The 19,888-nt window shown below is 36.5% G+C and overlaps 1 protein-coding gene across 3 annotated transcripts in view; it reads left to right on the top strand.

Annotated features, from left to right (window-relative positions):
• LOC149536143 (signal recognition particle-related / SRP-like protein) overlaps positions 1 to 19,888 on the top strand; it is a 133,179-nt gene that overhangs the window by 51,952 nt on the left and 61,339 nt on the right. For all 3 annotated transcript variants that reach the window (XM_089806607.1, XM_089806606.1, XM_089806605.1), the window contains 3 exons: positions 1,248 to 1,333; positions 1,902 to 2,097; positions 17,731 to 17,842. In XM_089806607.1, the coding sequence (XP_089662733.1) occupies positions 1,248 to 1,333; positions 1,902 to 2,097; positions 17,731 to 17,842 (394 nt within the window). The remainder of the gene's footprint in view (positions 1 to 1,247; positions 1,334 to 1,901; positions 2,098 to 17,730; positions 17,843 to 19,888) is intronic.

The following is a 19,888-nucleotide window of genomic DNA, read 5'->3' as shown; positions in this document are numbered from 1 at the left end:
TCACACGTCTGTACTTAAGCACAAACTTTGGATTAATGAATAGGCCACCACAATCCTTGAAACATAACTTTTTCGATTATTTGATTTTTGGCCAAATAAGCACTAGGCACCCCTTCATCTGCTTTCTTTAAAATGTTTGGAGTTGTGTGGATTGGACAATTCTATAGAGGAAACTGTCTTTACTGCAGAAGAGATGATCGTCATTTAGCTAGCTTAAACGGCAGGATTTGACTTGCTTCACTTCACTTTATTACAAAAGAAACACTATATTTGTAACAGACTATAAGAATGTAGCTTATATATGGAGTTGCTACACTGTCACTTTTTCTTTGCGGACATATTTGTTTGTTTTTTCCGTTGCATTCTTTTGTCTTTATCCTTTCCATTGCATACAGCTATTTTCTTTTCAGGTTTGATAAAATTACTTGCCATCATTCTTGTCCTTACTGAAGGTTCTGCAAGTGTCTAGTTTTGTTTGAAGGAGAGATTTTGTTTATATGGCAGTTATAGTCTATTTCTTCTTTCTATTTTCTTGCAAAAACCACATTATCATCATGAAGGTGAGAATGGAATGATCTTTTCTCTCAAGAGATATAATTCTTATTGTCTCTGTGCAGGGCTACCAGGCCGCACACTAATATTATACCAGCACAAGTGGTATTGAATAATCTCTTGCATGAGCAGTGACATGTTTTTCAAATAGAGTTTTGTCTTCTTATAAGTGTCCACATGTGATTTATATTTGCATTTTCTGCAATCTGAGATAACTTGTTTCATCAAGTGGGTTCCATTGTCACTAGATAAGAGACCGTGTATGCGCTAGAGTTTGCATTGTTGGTAAAATCGGGAGCTATATGTAATTCACACCTACTATTATTGCTAAAGTTTAGGTAATGCATGGGACTTCTCATTGCTTGAATTATTAAAGCTACAAATCTGAAAATATTGTTTATTTTTGTTGTATGATCTTGCAACATTTATGATTAGTTGATTCTCATTGTAGTGGCCTAAACTTTTAAAAATGAAGGATCTGAAATTCCTCTATTGCCATAGTTTCCAGTTGGTCTTCATTGCAATGATTGAATATTAGTATTTGTATTCATAAATTATTTATACATGGCAGATGTTGAGTCCAATTTCATGGTTGGTTACTGTAAAATTTATATTTTGTCAAATTTATATCCCATTTAAAACTCTTGTCTGTATATGGATAGTTGAAGTCTAATTCTTCACCCTGTTGTCTGCAGGCATATGCATGTTATATGAGGGGAAGCTTGCTACTGGAGCGAGAACAGAATTGGGAAACAGCTTTGATGGATTTTAAACGTGCTAGGTTTGACCTAACTTTTTATGCCTATTGTACTGGCATATTTTTCTCTTAAGGTTTTGCCCATGATAACTATAAACATTGAATAGAGTCATATCATGCCTTTAGTAGTCATCTTATTGGGTTGTGGTCTGGTAGTTGAATCAGAGGTCATATATGTGTGGATTCCTTTTTGCTTATTTTTTCCCCAGTTGAAAATTGACGTCTTTTTCTGCTACTTATACTATTTCTTCAAGTTTTCTTGATTATTTAGCCTTTACTACATTATTTTATAAGCATTTGTTCATTATGTTTATTGTTGTCCAGCCTTGTCTCTCCTCAACTGCAGGATTTTTTTAATCTTGGCATTTCAGTTGTAAATAACATGATTTTTGTGCGCCTCTCATTCATCTTTCCTCTGCTGTGTTACCTGATCATTTACCGATTTGTCAATTCTCCCAAAAGAATTCAAAATTATTCAATATGCTCAGCTGACAGTAGAGAATTTGAATCTATTGGCTTTCTATCTATTTGTGAAGTATGTTTGAATATTTAGGTAAAAGTACTCATGGTAGATTATATCTTTGTCATACAGGGCTGTTTATGATGAGCTGGGAAAGTTTGGGGATATTGAAAATCAGGTCTTGTGCCGGCAGCGTGTTGAAGAGCTGGAACCTAACATTCGATATTGTTTATACAAAATGGGACAATCAAACATAGAGAGTTCTGAGCTTCTAGACCTTAGTACTCAAGAAGGCCCAGCGCTTGACCTTTTGCAGGCAAAATTGGAAGTAAGATTCATATTTTTATTAAAAAAAAATATTTTGAATAGCCATTGAAACATGAGTTGACAGAGAATAGCATTCTTAAGAATCTTATATCTATTTTAGATTTATTATTTATTCTCTATGTTGGATAAGTGTTTATTTTTGGCAAGTTGAATGTGATGTTGGATATATATATGTAATCTAGTGTTTGTAACTTTTTCTTAATGTGTCATTCATTATTTAATGGTTGTTGCATGGAGTGAAGAATGACTCTTTATATGCTGAGATTCTTCACTTATAAACCTGGCCTTGTTCACTTGCGTATATATTAATTGACCACTACAAAGTCACCCCCTCCTAGCTTGTTGCTTTGTTCATTATTTATTTGTGCCTTTTCATAGCACGTTAGTCTTGCCGTCTTTCCCTATGTTAATGTTAATTTGTGAGGAAATGGGTTCCCTCTTGTAGATTGAATGTGCCCTTTCCATTATGAAAATTTGACTGCAGATGTATATTTTATTTGGGTCGGTAATGGTATCTATATTTTAGTGATATTAAAAGGAAATTTACATCTAAATACTAAAGGCTCCATTCCTTGGCCGTTCACACCCTCCTATACATTATATCTGCATTTACATTATAAACATATTCTACTAAGTCCCCCCCAATAACATATCATTACTTGCCTTTGTCAAGGTGTTACATAATCTAGGCAACCCAACATTTGACATTTACAATTATCATCAGTGTTACACGGGTACTCCCACCCCCCTCCCAAACCTTGGAGTACCCATCCCGGAGACGTCCCTGCGCTGTGTACTTGTGTACCCAAGTACCCCCACCTCCGCCATTCTGCAACCATGTTGCTGCTGGAATGGGGAGTTGGATTTCTATTTGAATTTTGATTTTTGAATGTTACTATCGTGTATGTAATATGTTACTATGGTGAATGTTCAATGGTTCTAGTTCATGTTGCAGTTTTGCTATGTTCAAGTATTTTAATTTTGTATGTTATACTGAAACATCATTTCATAACAAGCATTTCAACTTCTATGTGTATGCTATACAACACCCCTCCCTGCCTCTTCCTCCCCTTTCCGACATCCCCCCACCATCTCGAAAATGAGGCCCATTTTCCCCTATCCCGAAAACTCGTTCCGATGTCTCGCCATCCTGACGTACCCCAGTATTGGTGTTACATTGATTATCATATTAGAACATTATATTATCACCTTACGTCATCTTTCCGGCTTCTTTTTCGATCTTTATCCCACATCCTCATCCGACGATCTCGTCTACAACCAAACCCTTCTATGGAAAGATTTCAATCCTGATCATTCTGGCTTCTTTATTGATCTTTGTCCCACATCCTTGTCCAGCAATCTCGCCTGCAACCAAGCCCTTCTATGGAAAGATTTCAATCCTGAACAGTCCTTGGCCCATTGACATCAAAATTGAGTAGACAGCAAACTGCATAATTTCATCATAATGCATATTTAATATGGGTAGTGCACTTGCACCACATTTGCCTCCTTCGCTGGTTTGCCGTCCTCTTCCTTCGCGGGTGTGCAAGCATGATATCCACAATTTTCATAGCTTCTGCTTCCTAATAAGCCCTTATCTCCTCCTTATGATTCTTCCACTTGCCAACAATTTGTGCTTATAGGCTTGTTGGCTTACCCTTTTCAGCCATTATAGGAAAGAGAAACACCCTATCTCATTCCCTTCTTGCTCATTTTCAAAACACTTGCTATAATTGAAGCCATAACCTGGGAATGCCCACTTCAGTTTAGACTCCAAGTCTTCCAACTCCAAACCCCATGCCATAATCATAACTGCAATGTCTACATTTATCTTCCAATGGTGCATCGCCTCCTGAACCAGGCCTCATAAGGTCCTCTGCGCAACCTTCACCACCCCTGGGGAAGAACATTTTAGCAACAACTTCAGGTGATGGTCCGCCACTGGTCTAAATAAAACTTTCTGCTGGCGCTTTGTTTCAAAAGTGAAGGTGGCTTCCATGGCTTTGCAATCTTCAACCCAACTTTTCACCTCACCTTCTTCCCAAACACACACAATATCAACTGTTTGCCAAATGCCAGCCTCAGTGCATCTTAAAAAGGCAGCACCACTACGGACTGTCGGTTCACACACCTGTCCATCTATTACATTCATTCTAATAAATACTTACCACTGTCGTCAATCACCATCACCATAAAGAAAACATTCCTGGCATTGATTAATAAATATTACACCTTACTGCTTCCGTTCCCATATAAAATAATCATAATATTAAAATAGTAATAAACAATAAAAAAGAAGAAGAAAGATTTAAACTTTCATTTAATCCTCTCACCTGCCACTCCAACGGTTACACAATTCAAACTGCATATCATCAACTTCCTCAATCCCATTTCGATAGAACATCCTCCTCACTGTTACCCTCCCTCCATATATGACTAACCTTAAAGTCTTCAAACCCTTCCAATAATTCCTGAACTTCTAACAAGTAATTCTCCAAATGCAAGGTCTTGATCTGCTGCTTTTTAATTGCTTTAATTACAACCAAAGAATCCCCTTCCAAATGCAATTTCCTAACTCCTAATTTTCTAGCACACTCTACTGCCATCAAAGCTACCTTTGCTTTGACAATGCTATCAGTCCCATATGCCAATTTTTTGGCTCCAAAGCCTATGGTCATGCCCTCATGATTGCACGCTATAAAGCCAAGACCCAACGGGCCAGGATTACCCCTTGCAGCCCAATCAAAATTTACTTTAACCCACCCCAACTCCAGAACTTTCTATCTCACCTCCTCAACACAATCACTTTTTTTTTTCTACTGTTGAAAGCAAATTGAATTCCTAATCTTCACCCTTGGCCATTGCTTCTGTATTTGACTATCCTCCTTTGTGAAAGAGATTTTTGATGAGATAAGTTTAAAAGTATCAGCAGTTAAAACTTCCTCAATCGAGTGATCAATCCACCATAGCAACCTTTCTAGAGATTCCTTCTTCAAAAAAACTCGTTTACTCCTCTCCTTCAAAATTTCCCAAATTTCCAAAGAAGGAACCACAACCCATACGAAAGATAAAACTGATCTAACTTTGGTTCTAGGCCAGCAGGACACTGCCACCTCAATTTCCTTCTAATCCCATTCCAACATTCCATTGATGCTTTGCAATTTAGGAAAAGATGGTCAACTGATTCTTCATGCTCCTCACACAACACACACTTCATTGGACCATAAATACCCAATCTTTTCCTTCGTTCCCCTGTCAGGAGTCGTCCTTGAATGGCTAACCATGCAAAGGCCCCAGCTTTTGGAAGGCAATCTTTACTGCAGCATAAATCTGTAGCTTCAAACCTGCTCTCCACATCCCTGGTTAAAATTTTATAGCCTAGCTTCACCAAATAATGACTTGATGAGGAAGCACACCAAAAAACTTTGTCCTCTCTGTCCACCAAACATACTTCTCTCTGCTTAAATATACTTCTAAGTAACACCTTGTACTCCTCTGAAATCCAATCTTCATTGCAATTCTTCCACTTGCATGTTCTTCCTAGAGGACCCTCCACCCACTCCATATAATCCACAACTCTCTCTCCACAACCTGCACACAACAATTCCTTCAAATCCTGTAAATGCTGTAAGCCTGTTAGTGTGGGATATCCATTCCATGAGTCATCCCAAAATTTAGCCTTTTGCCCACTGGCAACCTTCCAAGATATATGATCCGTAATCAAATGTCTGCAAGACAACATGAAATTCCAAATAGCAGACCCCAGTGATGGGTTTTCTATAGTCAAAATCCTCCCATCTTTCATCGAATCTAGGTATTTAGCCCTTAAAATTTTCACCCATAATTGATCTGAATAGTTATAAATGCTCCAAATTAATTTAGCTCCCAAAGCCTCATTCATGATCCCTCAAACCTGCCCCCCCTGCTCCTTTGTTTTGCATATTTTTTCCCAAGCTAATAATGGTAACTTATCATCCTCATTTGCACCATTCCAATTTTTTTTTTTCTCATCTTCCGCTCGATAACTTTAATCACCTTTTTCAAAATCATCATATGAAAAAAATAGGGATGACTGTAACCACAGATTTCAGCATAAGAATGCATCCTGCTGAAGTCAACCAGCACTCCTTCCACCCTTCCATTTTCTGCAAACACTTATCAATTAGCCCTTACCATAAATCAGCTTTATGCTTACCATTAAATAAGGGGATCCCCAAATACTTACCGACTAGCATTCTTCCACGGATATAATATTTTTTGCAAATCTGTCATTGTTATCTTTGGGATGTATTAAAAAGAAGATTTCAGACTAATGCCAATTTGTCTTCTGTCTTGAAACTCATCCATACAAATCCAACGTCTCTTTCATAACTCTTGATTCTCTTTCTGAGGCATGCCTTGATAAAAAAGTGTCATCTATGAATTGAAGATGAGACACAACATCAGTTCCCCATCTGCTTTAACCCCTTTCCACAAACCTTCCTCTCTCTTCCATGCAATCAACCGACCCAAAACCTCAGCCATTATTATAACAAAAAGGGGTTGAGAGGGTCCGCTTGTTGAATACCTTTCTCTAACTCCAAAGGCCCTTGCAGGCTTCCATTTACCAACACAAAGAAGGCTCTGTTAACTTCATCGTAGTCACGTTTAATATCTAACTTCACCATCATTTTTTCCATCCTTTTCGTTTTGATTGCATGAATCATCTCATGAGCAACAATCACGCCTTCATAAATTGACCTTCCCAAGAAGAAGCCACTTTGTTCACTTGAGATGACCAAATCCAAAACCTTCTTTAGTCTGTTCGCCATAACTTTTGAGATGACTTTATACACAGTATTGCACAAAGCAATAGGGTGAAAATCCTCAATGGTGGAAACATATGTTTTTTTTTGGAATCAGAGCAATAAAAGTATTGTTTAAGTCTTTGAGAACAAATCTGCCTAATCTTGACTCCTACACAACCTTCCATAGGTCCACCCCCAAAATATCCTAAAAAGTTTGAAAAAAGAGAGCTGGAAAGCTGTCAGGACCTGGAGCCTTGTCTCTACATAAACCCCATAAGGGTTTCTTAACTTCCTGTATTGAAACCTCTGTTGTCAGCATTTGATTTTGATCATGGGAAATCTACTTCTGAATCCTCTCTAGCACTGCGTTCAAATTGGGGTTATTTAAGGTAGTCTTCTAGCCTCTTGATAGGGAGGCTCCTCTAAACTCTTGTCCTATTATCTTCTAGGACTCTTCAAGGCTCTATCTTGGCCTTCTTAGTGTTTACTCTATGATCCCTTACTAGGAGAATGCTCACTGCAATTGCCCTCTCCCTTCTAGGATTTCCCTAACAACTTCTTTATGCAATTAGCCCTTCACTACCAAGGTCACCAACTTCCCTTTCTACCCACCAAGGTTCTTCCCATGGCAATGTTAGGTTGTAAGACGTCTTCTTCTTTCAATTTGACCAGGTTACCTGTGGTCTGGCTCATAGACTCCATTGTTCTTCTACCGATCTCATCAAATCTTCTTAATAAGGCCAATAGCCCTTTGAGCCCCAAATTAGGTCTTCTATTAGGGTTTTCTGCAAATAACTCCTAAATTTTCTTAATAAGGTCCCGAACAAACATATGTTCTAGATACCCTTTTCAGAGTGCTCGAAGATTTCCTAGGTCTTGGACCCTCAAAGTGTTCGTACATCACCTTCCTAGACATATGCCTATTTATAAGGGTTTCAAGGGTTTTACAACAGCCTGTCTTTGCAAGTATTCAAATGGCAACCTAGTGGCCTCAACCTCCAACCAAATTGTGGTCTAAGATCCTTCATTCAATACTCTACAGACTCACACTCCTAATTGGCACAAACCAATCCATTCATCATTGCTTTTAACATCTGCAATCTTCCCAAACACCTAGCCGGGTACAACAGTCTCGCCTAGGGCTTGAGTGTAAAAATAGCATACCAACCCCAAATGTTCCCAAAAAGCATATTTACAAGGTATTTACAATGCTCTAATGGATTCCACGAGGCCAGGGAAGTTCAACCATTGTAATTCAAATTAGAGCCATTTCTTGCCAACCTACTATGTACAGGACAGTGAACAGGTCACTGTAAAGAAATTTACCAAACACGTATCAAAAGAAATCAACTTGCAAATCCAATGGTATTCCTAGAAACTAGAAAGAAAATGCTAACTAATCATGCAACAAAGATCTCCAACTCAATCCATTAATGTGTGGATGATTGGCTTGCAAATGGACTAAGAACAAGATTTCTTGCATTGCTGATTGGTTCTAGTGACAACTCCGTACACAAAGAACACCAACCCTTTTCTCAGGTCTGTCATGAGCTTATATAGCTATTTGACATGTATGGTGATTGCTTGTACGACCTTCCAACTGATTTTTGGAAAGTTGCTCTTGTTTTGTCAATGTTGTCAATGTTGTCATGACAACTTTGCAAAGTTACAAAGTTGTCATGGGCAACTTCACATCTTTTTGCATTCTAAGACATTCTAAACACAAACTCACTCGCAATGAGGCAAATATGGTTTAAAGTTAAACCAACCATTGAACACATTTTAACATCTTTCCGCTCATTTTGGGGTCAAAGTCAATGTTTGACCATCTTGGACCTATTTAGACAACTACAGCAATTACAAGCTTATATGAGCAACTGCCTATGCAATTTTGTGCCAATGATCTAAGTAACCCTTAAATAACTCAAATACCCACACTTAGGACTACAAATCATCCCTTATTGTCTTGTGGTCTGGCCAGAATTGCCCTAGAGTTTGACCAAGTCTATAGGTGCTCCTGCATCACCTCTCCTCTTAGAAAAGGCTACAACCTTCTTATTATTCTCCTCCACCTCTCTTAATTCCCCACTGTCCTCATCTTGAATTGAATTTTTTGTTGTTGTGAGCTCTTCTAATCTTAACCTAGTTATGGAAAAATTTAGTGTTTTGGTCCCCATCATGTAACCAGGTCTCTCTGGGCTTTTGCCTCCAAAATATTTCCTGTCTTGCCAACACCTCTGCATATTCCTTACTCAAAGACTTTTCTTGTTCAAAATCTGCCTCACTCATACCCTGCATTATGACTCTTTTATTTAATACCTATAAAGATTGTTCTTTAACTTCTGATTAAAAATATTCTGAAAATGCTTTCTATTCCAAGCCTTAAGATATTCATTTAAAAAATTAATTTTTTTAAAGAAGACAAAGGTCTTGCTACCTTCAAAAACTAGAGCAGACTTCCACCATTGCTTCACGAAATCCCTAAATCTGTCAGGTCGCAACCACATTGTCTCAAACTTAGAGGGACATCTATCTAGTTAGGATTCCTCTTGGATTCTTAGGCTTATTGGATAGTGATCTGAGCTACGGATTGTGATAATTTCAGCTTTCCAAGTCCATTGAAATATGGCCAAGTCCCCGACCAAAAGAAAACAGTCCAATTTCTCTGGTATGTTCGTAAAGCCTGCTCTCCTGTTAGTCCATGTAAATTCACCTCTTTTAACGGGGTGATCAATTAAACCATTATGTTAATGTTGTAGGTTCAGTCCTATTAAATTGACCTAGAGATAATTCTTTTTATGGTTATTGATTAATCATCAATTAGACAAACCTTTATATATAATATATATAAATATGTTTATATTATTGTTAATATTGTCTAATTAGTTATTAACTAATAAATTACCATAGAGACATGTCACCTCTTCTCTTATTTTTATACATTCAAATCTGCATTTGGAACACACAGAAATTAATGGTAGTGTTACTACATTTGCAGAGATCCTTCCCTTCAACATGGTATCAGAGCCAATTGCAAATGTAACTATATGCAACGATATATAGATATAACAAAGGTGCAGAAAATAACATTGTCCAATCTAATTTTATTTGGAACTCATATCACACAGAGATGATCAGTAGAAAAGTATAAATCATATCACATAATTAGAAACAAGAAGATATGCGAATAATCTAGGGAGAAGGTCAGAAAAGGCCCATTGATTATTAAGGAGATTGATCATCTCTAAGGCTACACTAAGTTAGAGGGAACATTTTTAACACTAATGATGAATGAGGTATCTATCAACAAGGAAGAGCCAAGAGAAAATATAAAATGTTATGAATCAGAGTTATTGGTCGCACGCATGAGGGAAAGAGGAAGACATGGAAGTACGAAATCCCCATCGAACATGACAGAGGAATATCATTAATAATCTACATTGGAGAAATGAATAGAACATACATCACTAGCGTATCCTTCGGTCTCACTTGTTGCATTCTCGAGCATCCAATTCAAATACGGGCACTTGTGTAAGCATTTTGGACAATATCTCTGTTGAAAGTCCTCAAACCAGCAACACTGAAGAGAGGAAGATTGTCCATTAGTAATGTGTTGCTTATCTCTAGGAAGTGATGCAGAGAACACAACAAAAGTGTGCTTTATGGGCCTTCCACCAATTTTCAAAGTTATAGAACCAACTCTACTCCAGCACTCCTTAATCCTTACTATGTTCACAGACCTAATAGGCCTAATTAGGCTTGGATTACAAAGAAAGTACCAAGGAATGTGTACATAGAATCAATCCAAAACTTTAAATATATTATTCCACTCATCTGATGTAGAGAATCTTATAAAAAAACTAATAAGTGGGATACATGCTGATCCCTTCAATATCCATTAAATAAATTCCATTGTTAGAGGCATCTCATGAGGCAAAACAAAGCATTTTCTAACACAAGTTTACCAATACTTCACCATTTAAATAGTCTGATTTCTATTCCATAGAACATCATTCATAACTTTGTTTCTCACATCATATTACCAAACCCTTTGGAGGAATGTTTTAGAACTATGCCTTATAAACATATCCAAATCTGAGCCCAAATAATTAAACCAATTACAAGTTATGATCTCTTTACTGAGACTCATGTTTACTGTCGTAAACCAGAAGTAAAATCTATTACTCTGCCTAGGACATCCAATAAATTTCTCAAAACAATTCCAAATGAGACCAAACCAATTTTAAATTAACCATACACAAGTCTAGTTTTTGAATCTATGAGCCATCTATTTTTCCAATTCATAGATAATTACAAACACATCAATCTTTGTCTGTAACTTCAATAGAGATCTTTAAAACCAGTCTTCACTCCAATACACATAACTTACACAAATCTGAATGAAAACGACTCAAATCAATTGGAAATAAAAGCTAGTTCACATATGTTTCCAATGAATACAATTAGAGTTCCCAATTCATCCAAATGTGTCTATACCAATTATTTCAATCTGACTGTAGTCGGGCATCCTCAAATCTGCAAATAACAACTTTTACCAAAACTGTCATAACTGCATCATTTTTCCATTAAATAAACCCAAACCAAAGCCAAAAGAAAGATTATTCATCCTAATATCCAATGTACAGATTATTCATGGTTTCCAGGCTGTACATGGCCATACAAGACCTGGAACCAACACAAAAACTGAAAAACCAATCAAAATAAGAACTTAGAATCACTCCAAATTTGTTTCAAGTGTAATTATTTCCTTCCATTATGCTTTGGTTCAACCATACATAAGTTTTTATAGACTCTTTGGTAGTTTACAACTTCCCAACTATCTTTTGAACCAATGCTTTACATTCTTTTGATCATGATGCATCTTTATGTTGGAAACTTTCCACACTTGGGGTTACCAATAATGTCCACCAGTGTATTGTGCCGCTTTGAAATGATGTTGTCGTTTACAACATTTCTCTTGCAGATATCTTTGGCATGAATATGGAGTTTGGCACTTCATGAGACGACATGTCTTTGTGGCATTCTGTCAAGCAATTAATCTGCCAAGTAAAGGCCAATTATTCCAGTCTGCCCATTCCAAACCTTGAGGAGACATTTATCTGAGACATAATGACAAACAACTTGCAGCATCCCTAACAATTCACAAGCATCGTTTTTTTCTGTCAAACAATTCACATTCAATGTCTTTGTTTCCAAGTTTCACCAGCTCATTTTCTTGGAGGAATTCTGTCAAACCATTCACAAGCTTGGTCTATGTCAACTGACATAAAACAATTGTCCTACCAACCGAATTCTGCAGCCAATCCGGCATGAAGGTTGCCCTGACATTATGTTTGATGGTTTATAAAGTTTTTTTTTCAAGAATCGTTTTGATAATCTATACACCCTGCACTCGTCGTGAGTCAATATTTCTTTATTTGAATATTTCAAAAGCCTTTTCAGCAAACCAATTTACAATTACTATGCATGGTCTGTCTCGTAGTTAGGCATTCTTTTAAATAAACAAGGTTCTACTCATGTCCACCATGGCACTTGTGCCTGACGCAAATCCTGTCAATTTCAGGGCAGAATGGTTTTGGTGTAAGTTTTAAAAGGCTGACAACCTCAAGTCTAATGGTCTCATTCGGGCACTATATTGTTGAGGAAATTACTTGTGGAACCACAGATGAACGATTATACAATTCAGCAATTATGGAGTCGAATTATTAGACAATGGATAAATGAACTTGTCAAGTGCATATTAAGTTACACAGAATGTCCCAATATTGCTATATGATGAAAATACTCCTATGGAGGCCCACTTGTTAGAATGAATGTAATGTATGGTCTGACTTGGTGAAGTCACCTAACTCCAATCAAATGAGCAGAAGATAGACATGTGGGCCCGATTTTATTCTGCAAATTATTCTTGTAGTTTAAATATATATTGAACAGAGGACTGTGGTGAATTGATATTTATCGAGCCACTTCCCTTAAATTGGCGTGAAATTCTTTAGACAAACAAATTTGGTGGCCCAAGATGTTTTCTTCTGCTTCTCAACAATTCATTACTATTTGTGTGCATTTCTTTCTTCAGCACTTGGATGGGGGTTTATAGAAATGGTGTAAAGCTTCATGTCTCACAAATGTGGAAATGATTCGCCTACTAAGGGTCTGAAGTCAGCACATGAAATCATTTGCTAGATAATCCCTACATGTTATGGTTTACGTCGACTGTTTGGAGATTTGAAAGCATTAAATGTCACACATTGCTATAAGCAATAAGAATACACATACAATATAAGCAATATAATTGTCTTTATGTAGTCATGGAGTGGTTGTCGGTCTATGACTCAATTTCTTTTGTTACGGGGCCTTAATGGACATCATTATTTGAGCAATATAGAGATCTTTAACACGGACATGGTGAGAATAAGAGCCAAATTTTTCATATTTGATGTGATGCAAAATTGTTCACTGATATAAGAGTGGGTATTTTACATTGTGGCGGGGAATAATAACCAATGTTCCATTCCCACTTGAACTATTTTTAAAAATAGGAAATGTCAGGGAAGGGACATCATTAGAGCTTGAAATCGGAATCATCCTTTGATTTGATGCAAATGGCTTTCATTAGTCTCAAGTATTATATTTATATACTCATTGTATTCTCTATCTTCAGTGTATTTCCATATGTACTATAAGAGTTATCTGCTTATTTTAAAATTTTATGTTTGGTTATGTTCTTATAGGGAAAGAAGGTTGGTACTTTATACATGCTATAAAATATTGCTTAGACTCGATCTTATGACAATGGTTGGAATTCATTAGTCATATGTTGATCTTGCTGGATAAAGTGAGGCTCTTGAAGCAAATATCTTTGATGATTGAGATTTTAGTATACTTATATATAAAGAGGGAGTTTGACACTTCATCAAAGACAACCTTGTACAAGGAGGTCAGAAGGATGATACTAGTTTTAGAGGGAGTCTGACATTCAATCGAAAGCAGCCTTGGACAGAAAAAAGTAAATATATTGAGAGGGAGAAGTTCGAGGTGAAATTTCTTGCAATGCATTCTTCTTTGTAAGAGAGAAGGTTAAAGTCTTTGTTCCACCCTCTAAGAGCAGCCATGGTGGATCCACCCTCTGACATGTTTCATGGTGGATATCACATGAGTTACTATTTTGCAGATGTGGATTATGTTGTGAAAGGTGACGATCTTTCATTGATGTAAGTGTGAGGTTGCTATTGTAAGGTGATGATCTTACCAATAGCTTGACCTGTTATCATGATAGACTACATTAAGTTGTCCCAGAGTGCCCAAAATAATGATAACGAATGTATCATGACAGACTACATTAAATTGCTGTTTGGACGGTGCTGGAAGTCATGATACTTGTCATGATAGTGGTCATGACACCTTGATTACTTGTTATCTGTATAACATATTCTCTGGGTAGGCATCACAGATTTGATGCTAGTGCACATACCACAAGAATATGAGATTGATAAATATCATATGGTTGATATCCCTTGTTGAATCATACTTTAGATGATATTGAAACATATCATCTATTTTGATGAATATATGCTGATATCCTTAAAATATGTCATTCCAAAATATTACATCGAGATGATATCTCTATATGCTTGAGATCATAATGGGTTCTATAGCAATCCTCCCTAGCTAAGAGGGAGCGTTAATGTTGTAGCTTGAGTTGGATTAAATTGACTTAGAGATTATTCTTTTTATGATTACTAGCTCATTGTCAATTAAACAAACCTTTTTATATATAATATATATAAATATGTTTATATTTTTAATATTTTCTAATTAATTATTAACTAGTAAATTACCATAGAGACCATGTCTCTTCATGAGACATGTCTCCTCTTCTCTTATTTATATACATTCAAATCTGCATTTGGAACACACAGAAATTAATGGTAGTGTTATTAAATTTGTAGAGATCCTTCCCTTCAACACATTATCCATTACAAAGTTGTTAACATCTTGTTGGCTTTCACTCAGCCAACCTCTACCTCCCACCTTTTCTCTGGTGTTTAAAATTGCATTGAATCCTTCCCTAAACCACAAGCCTACCTATCTATGACATTCAACAGTCTAGACAAAGCCATCCACGTATCCTTTTTTTAATCTTGACATTGTAGGGCCACATATATTTATCAATTTAAAACTTACACCTAGTTGTTTTGAATTCACCTTTAACCATTGCCAATTGTTTGCCTGCTGAATCAATTCCACATCCATCGAATTCTCTTTTCAAAGAAAACCCAAACCACCTGAAGCTCCTTGAGCCTCCATCCAAACACTTTTCCATATGCTAGAACTTCTCTCCATACTTGAAATACCTCCCTTGATTTTTGTTTCCTTTAATTGAGCACAATCAGGCCTCACTTGATTGAGCGAATTTTGTCAGGGGCATTGTACACGCTGATATTTCATGAAAGTAACCTCATTGCCCCCAGGAAGAGACATAACCTCATCTTGATTTCAACTTGCTTTGTCTAGTTGCACTGACTGCTTGTAGCATCAGCATTTGATTAGAATTACGATCTCTCTTTTTCTTTTCCCCCACTTTCACTTTTGGCTCCTTTGCATCCGATTGTTAGAGATCTTTTTTCACTTAGCACCACCTCATCCTCTAAACCTAAAAAATCTTCAACAGGATCATCTTTTGTCTCAAAATTTGAATTTGATTCCACATTTATCCCACTCGAGTCTCAGAGTGATTCAAAGGACCTTTCTAAGTTTCTAATTGGAGAAATTTGAGTGTCTTTGCTCCTGACACATCATAATCTGCATCTTTCTGCAAAATCCTCTTCTCTACACTGAAACAACTTTCCTTCTCAAACTCCCCTTGTCTCGCTTTTCCATTCTATTTGACCATTGGTGTTATTTAAAGGTTCAACCCTTATCTCTTGTGATCTTTCAACATGGCTGCAAGTCTCCCTAAGTTCTTTCTGATTGGCTACCTGTTCTAGCTCATTCCTCCTTTTCACTCCTTGTAAGTCTTTATCCCTCTCCATGATTACATTTCCTTAAAAAGCCGCTCCATGAGTCTCTAGACATCTTGCATTCTCTCCTGTCAAACAATCCCAAAACTGACACTCCGACCTTCTGATTAGAGCACCTCTCATTTCCCCTTCCCAAGCTAACAAACCCCCTACACTATCACTCCCTCTTTCTACACTGGTATTTGCTAAGTGATCCACATTCATTAACAAGCATTACCATTCTGCAACCAAAGCCAAGCATTCCTTACAACACTTGTGTCTAATATGATCTTCTTTTAGATTAACAACCCTTTATAATAATATATCTTCCTATGGGGCCTTCCCCTTCTCTAAACCATCACATCCATCTATTTCATGATCTTCACTCAGACATTCAGTGCAAAAAACTAAATCCTCTTCCACCGAATGGGCTTGTTTCCACACACTTTCATTTGAGGTCAGCTCAATCATATCATGCACAGGGTGACATGATTACTATATGACACAAACCCTAGGAAACATTTGAAAGGTGAACTTATCTATTGTCTCCATTGCTTTGACATATTTACCAAGTTTGTCACCTATCATCTTGTAAGATTATTGATTCCAGTATTCCTTTGGTAAGTTATGCAATCCTATCCAGATTGGATATTCCTTTATAACTTCCATAGTTGGGTCAAAATTTGGTTCTTATGTTTTCATATAAAACCTTTCCCTTCCAACATATATGGGCCACCATTTAAAATGAAATGTCTATCCTATTCGCTAGCCACAATGATTATATAGAATCCATTTATTAGGGTTTTAATACCACTTACTTTCCCCCATTGCTTATCACACCAGCTTTTTAGTTTCTCAATCACTGGCTATTCCCCTCCCCATTTAAGAAAAAATGGCATGGTTTTTTAAAAAGCTTACAGAATCTAGCCCCTTACCATTCACTAACAGAGAGACCACATTACTATTATTCGAGAAGGTGGGTTTTTCATATTCTTCTCCTGCTCCTGCACCGTTTTTGGCCTCCATAATTTTTTCACTATCAATCCAAAATCCAGTAGTCCTCTCATGTTGGTTGAAATGAATCTATCTACCAGATGCTATCTAACATATTTATTTCGGTAGCTCCCATATGCTTTGGCCTCTTTTTTTAATCTCACCGCTGCATAAGGGCGAATTGTTTCAGATTTACCTTGCCAATAGACCATATATCCCTCATTCTGTCTTCTGCTATAAGGCAATCTAGGCCTTTTACTGGTCTCATATCGAAAACCATGATGCTGTCTGAAACCACCACTACCCTTGCCCTGAGGTTCGACCCTGCCCTACTTCTGCAGAACATTTTTTGACTGCAGATGTATATTATTTTCACTAATACTAGCTAGATTGTTAGGTTTCAGTCTGGATGGTATCTTGGATTTAGTATTAGGTATGATGATTCATCTAGAAAGTCAATTAACTTCATTTTTCTCTTTCATCTCCTTTTAGTTCTAGTAGTTGAAATTGGTTCCAAATGATACAATTTTTCTATTCTACTTTTCCTAATTGTAATCTGCTTTATAGTTTCTGAATGAATGGAGTGGGCCAGATATATTTCATTTTCTTTTGCTAGTTGACCTTTGAGCTTAAATGACATAAATTAAATCGTCCTGTTTGGACGTCCAACTACACTTGTTTGAATGGCAAACTAGTTTTTTGTCTTTGATGTAAATTAAGTTAAGAAATCATGTTGAAATTTGAATAGAATATATACAATCTATTCTCAATAGACTACCATTTATAAATTATAATCCTATTAACTGTTCATTCATACCTGTTTTTTCGTGTCAGGCTGTGATGGCAGAGGCAAGGACTCAACAGGCAGCATCTATGAAAGAGTTTCATTGGCTTGGAAGAAAGTTTCCCATTAAGAATGCAAAGACTCGTGTATCTATTTTAAAAGGTCATTGTTTATCCTTTTCCCTATTCAAATAAATTATTTGATAAACTAAAAAATGCTTTTTTTTAATAGCTTTGTCATTTTCTAACATTAAGTTCAATCTTGATTGAGACATCATTGTTTGTTACATGGAACTATTAGCAAGTACTGAAGCTTGTTTGCATTTAGGTTTGTTATATTTTCATATCGATTGTGAATTTGTATATTTGTTAAGGTTGTAGCTTCTGTCAAATTGATTTGAACATGAGATACCTTGTTGATGGTAAATCATCTTTAAGATAAATATCTTATATATAATATATATAATATATATTATATATTATATGTTATTATATAATAATATAATAATATATATTATATATTATTATATAATAATATATATTATATATTACTATATAATAATATATTACACATTGTTGGCATTATGATGTATTTGTCATTAGTGACAACACTTATTCAATTTTGAATGATTACCGAGCTTATCACCTAGTCTATAGTTTATACCGAGCATTTAGTGGTTACCAAGTAAGATCACTCAGTTAAGCAGTTCACACCGAGCATTCCTGAAGCTATCGAGTGAATATAGACAGTGTGTAGCCCAACAGTGTTTACCGAGCCTACAGTGTTCACCGAGTAGATAGTGGTCATTGAGCTTCACAGTGTCTACCGAGTCATCAGTTTGTGTGATGAGAAGCTAGTGTCTACCGAATTATGGATGTATAGTGTTTACCGAGTGAAGCAAGGTAAACGAAGGATTCAGTGTCTACCGAGTGACACTATATCTACCGAGTCTCCAATGGTTACCGAGTTCGAAGCTACGTTGTGTGATTAGTATGGATTGAGCTTCCACTTCTACCGAGTGCATGACGATGTTGAGTAATGCAGTGGATGTCGAGTATCAGAAGTTCACCAAGTCAGCTTACAGAACCCGAGTTTCTACTATTTGGCCGACTCAGTAATATTTTGTTTACTTGTGTTTTAGCCGACCTTGTAATTGTAAATATTGGAATGGTATATATGCAATCTATTGTATCATTTGCAATGTGTGAAAATGCAAGAGAGTATCAAGGAATGGATATGTAATGTTTTTAGAAGAGTGAATGCGAATCAGCAGCAAAGCAGAGTATTCAGCAAGGTCTACAATGAGCAGTAAAGTTATATCAATCACCAAAGGTGATCTGTACTTCAAGCATCTAATCAGCAATCAAGTTGTAAGTCAAATCTACTGTTTCATCCTGACAGGTGAATTAGTTTTCTAAATCCCTTGACAGGGTAGACTTAACAGTCTTTGTTTAAATCTCTTAACAGAGTGCATACTTCATTGTATGTTTGTAAAACCTCTAACAAGGTGGATCTAGCAGTCCAAATTGCTCTTAACAGGGCAGATCATCAGAAGTGGTCAATGTAAGCCCTAACAGGCCAACTTTATACTGCAGTAGTGAAGTTTTGTGGGTATCATCCCCACCCCAGTTTCTATTTGGAAGGTTTCTGGGTCACCAAAATTCTATGTTCATGTGTTTATCTTTTCTCATGCATACAGTAGATTAGATGAATGAATGATGAATGGATATAGTGATGAATTGATTTGAAGTTTTTGAGGTTACTGATTCACCTCTCCCCTCTCAGTAACCTAGCTAGTCTTGATTATTTCCAACAACATATATGGTTATTTATATCACTATTATATTAATATATTAACTAGTGATGTTTAAACGTAGAGACATGTCTCCTCTCATATTTATAAGCCTTCATTTGCATTTGGAACACAATCAATACAATGACAATTGTTAGTACATTTGCAGTGATCCTAGAAAAAACAATTTGGAGCTTGTGCCTTTGATCCCATCCGTATCTTTGTTGTATCTTTTATCAACATGATAATATGACCACCTTTTGCATTTGGTAAATTTTTTACCTTTTTGTTGTTGTTGCTTGAGACTTGGTTGTGCGAGTTAAGATTCTTGGTTTGGGGGCTTGTTCCCTTGAACTTAGTGATTTCTTACCATCTTTCATTCTTGCCCATGATCATCTCTCTTTCTTCTACTTTAC

This window comes from Cupressus sempervirens, chromosome 10, assembly GCF_028749045.1.
Source record: "Cupressus sempervirens isolate cs-2001-9-10 chromosome 10, ASM2874904v1, whole genome shotgun sequence".
NCBI classification, from domain to species: Eukaryota; Viridiplantae; Streptophyta; class Pinopsida; order Cupressales; family Cupressaceae; genus Cupressus; species Cupressus sempervirens.
This window is presented reverse-complemented; position numbering and strand designations above follow the sequence as displayed.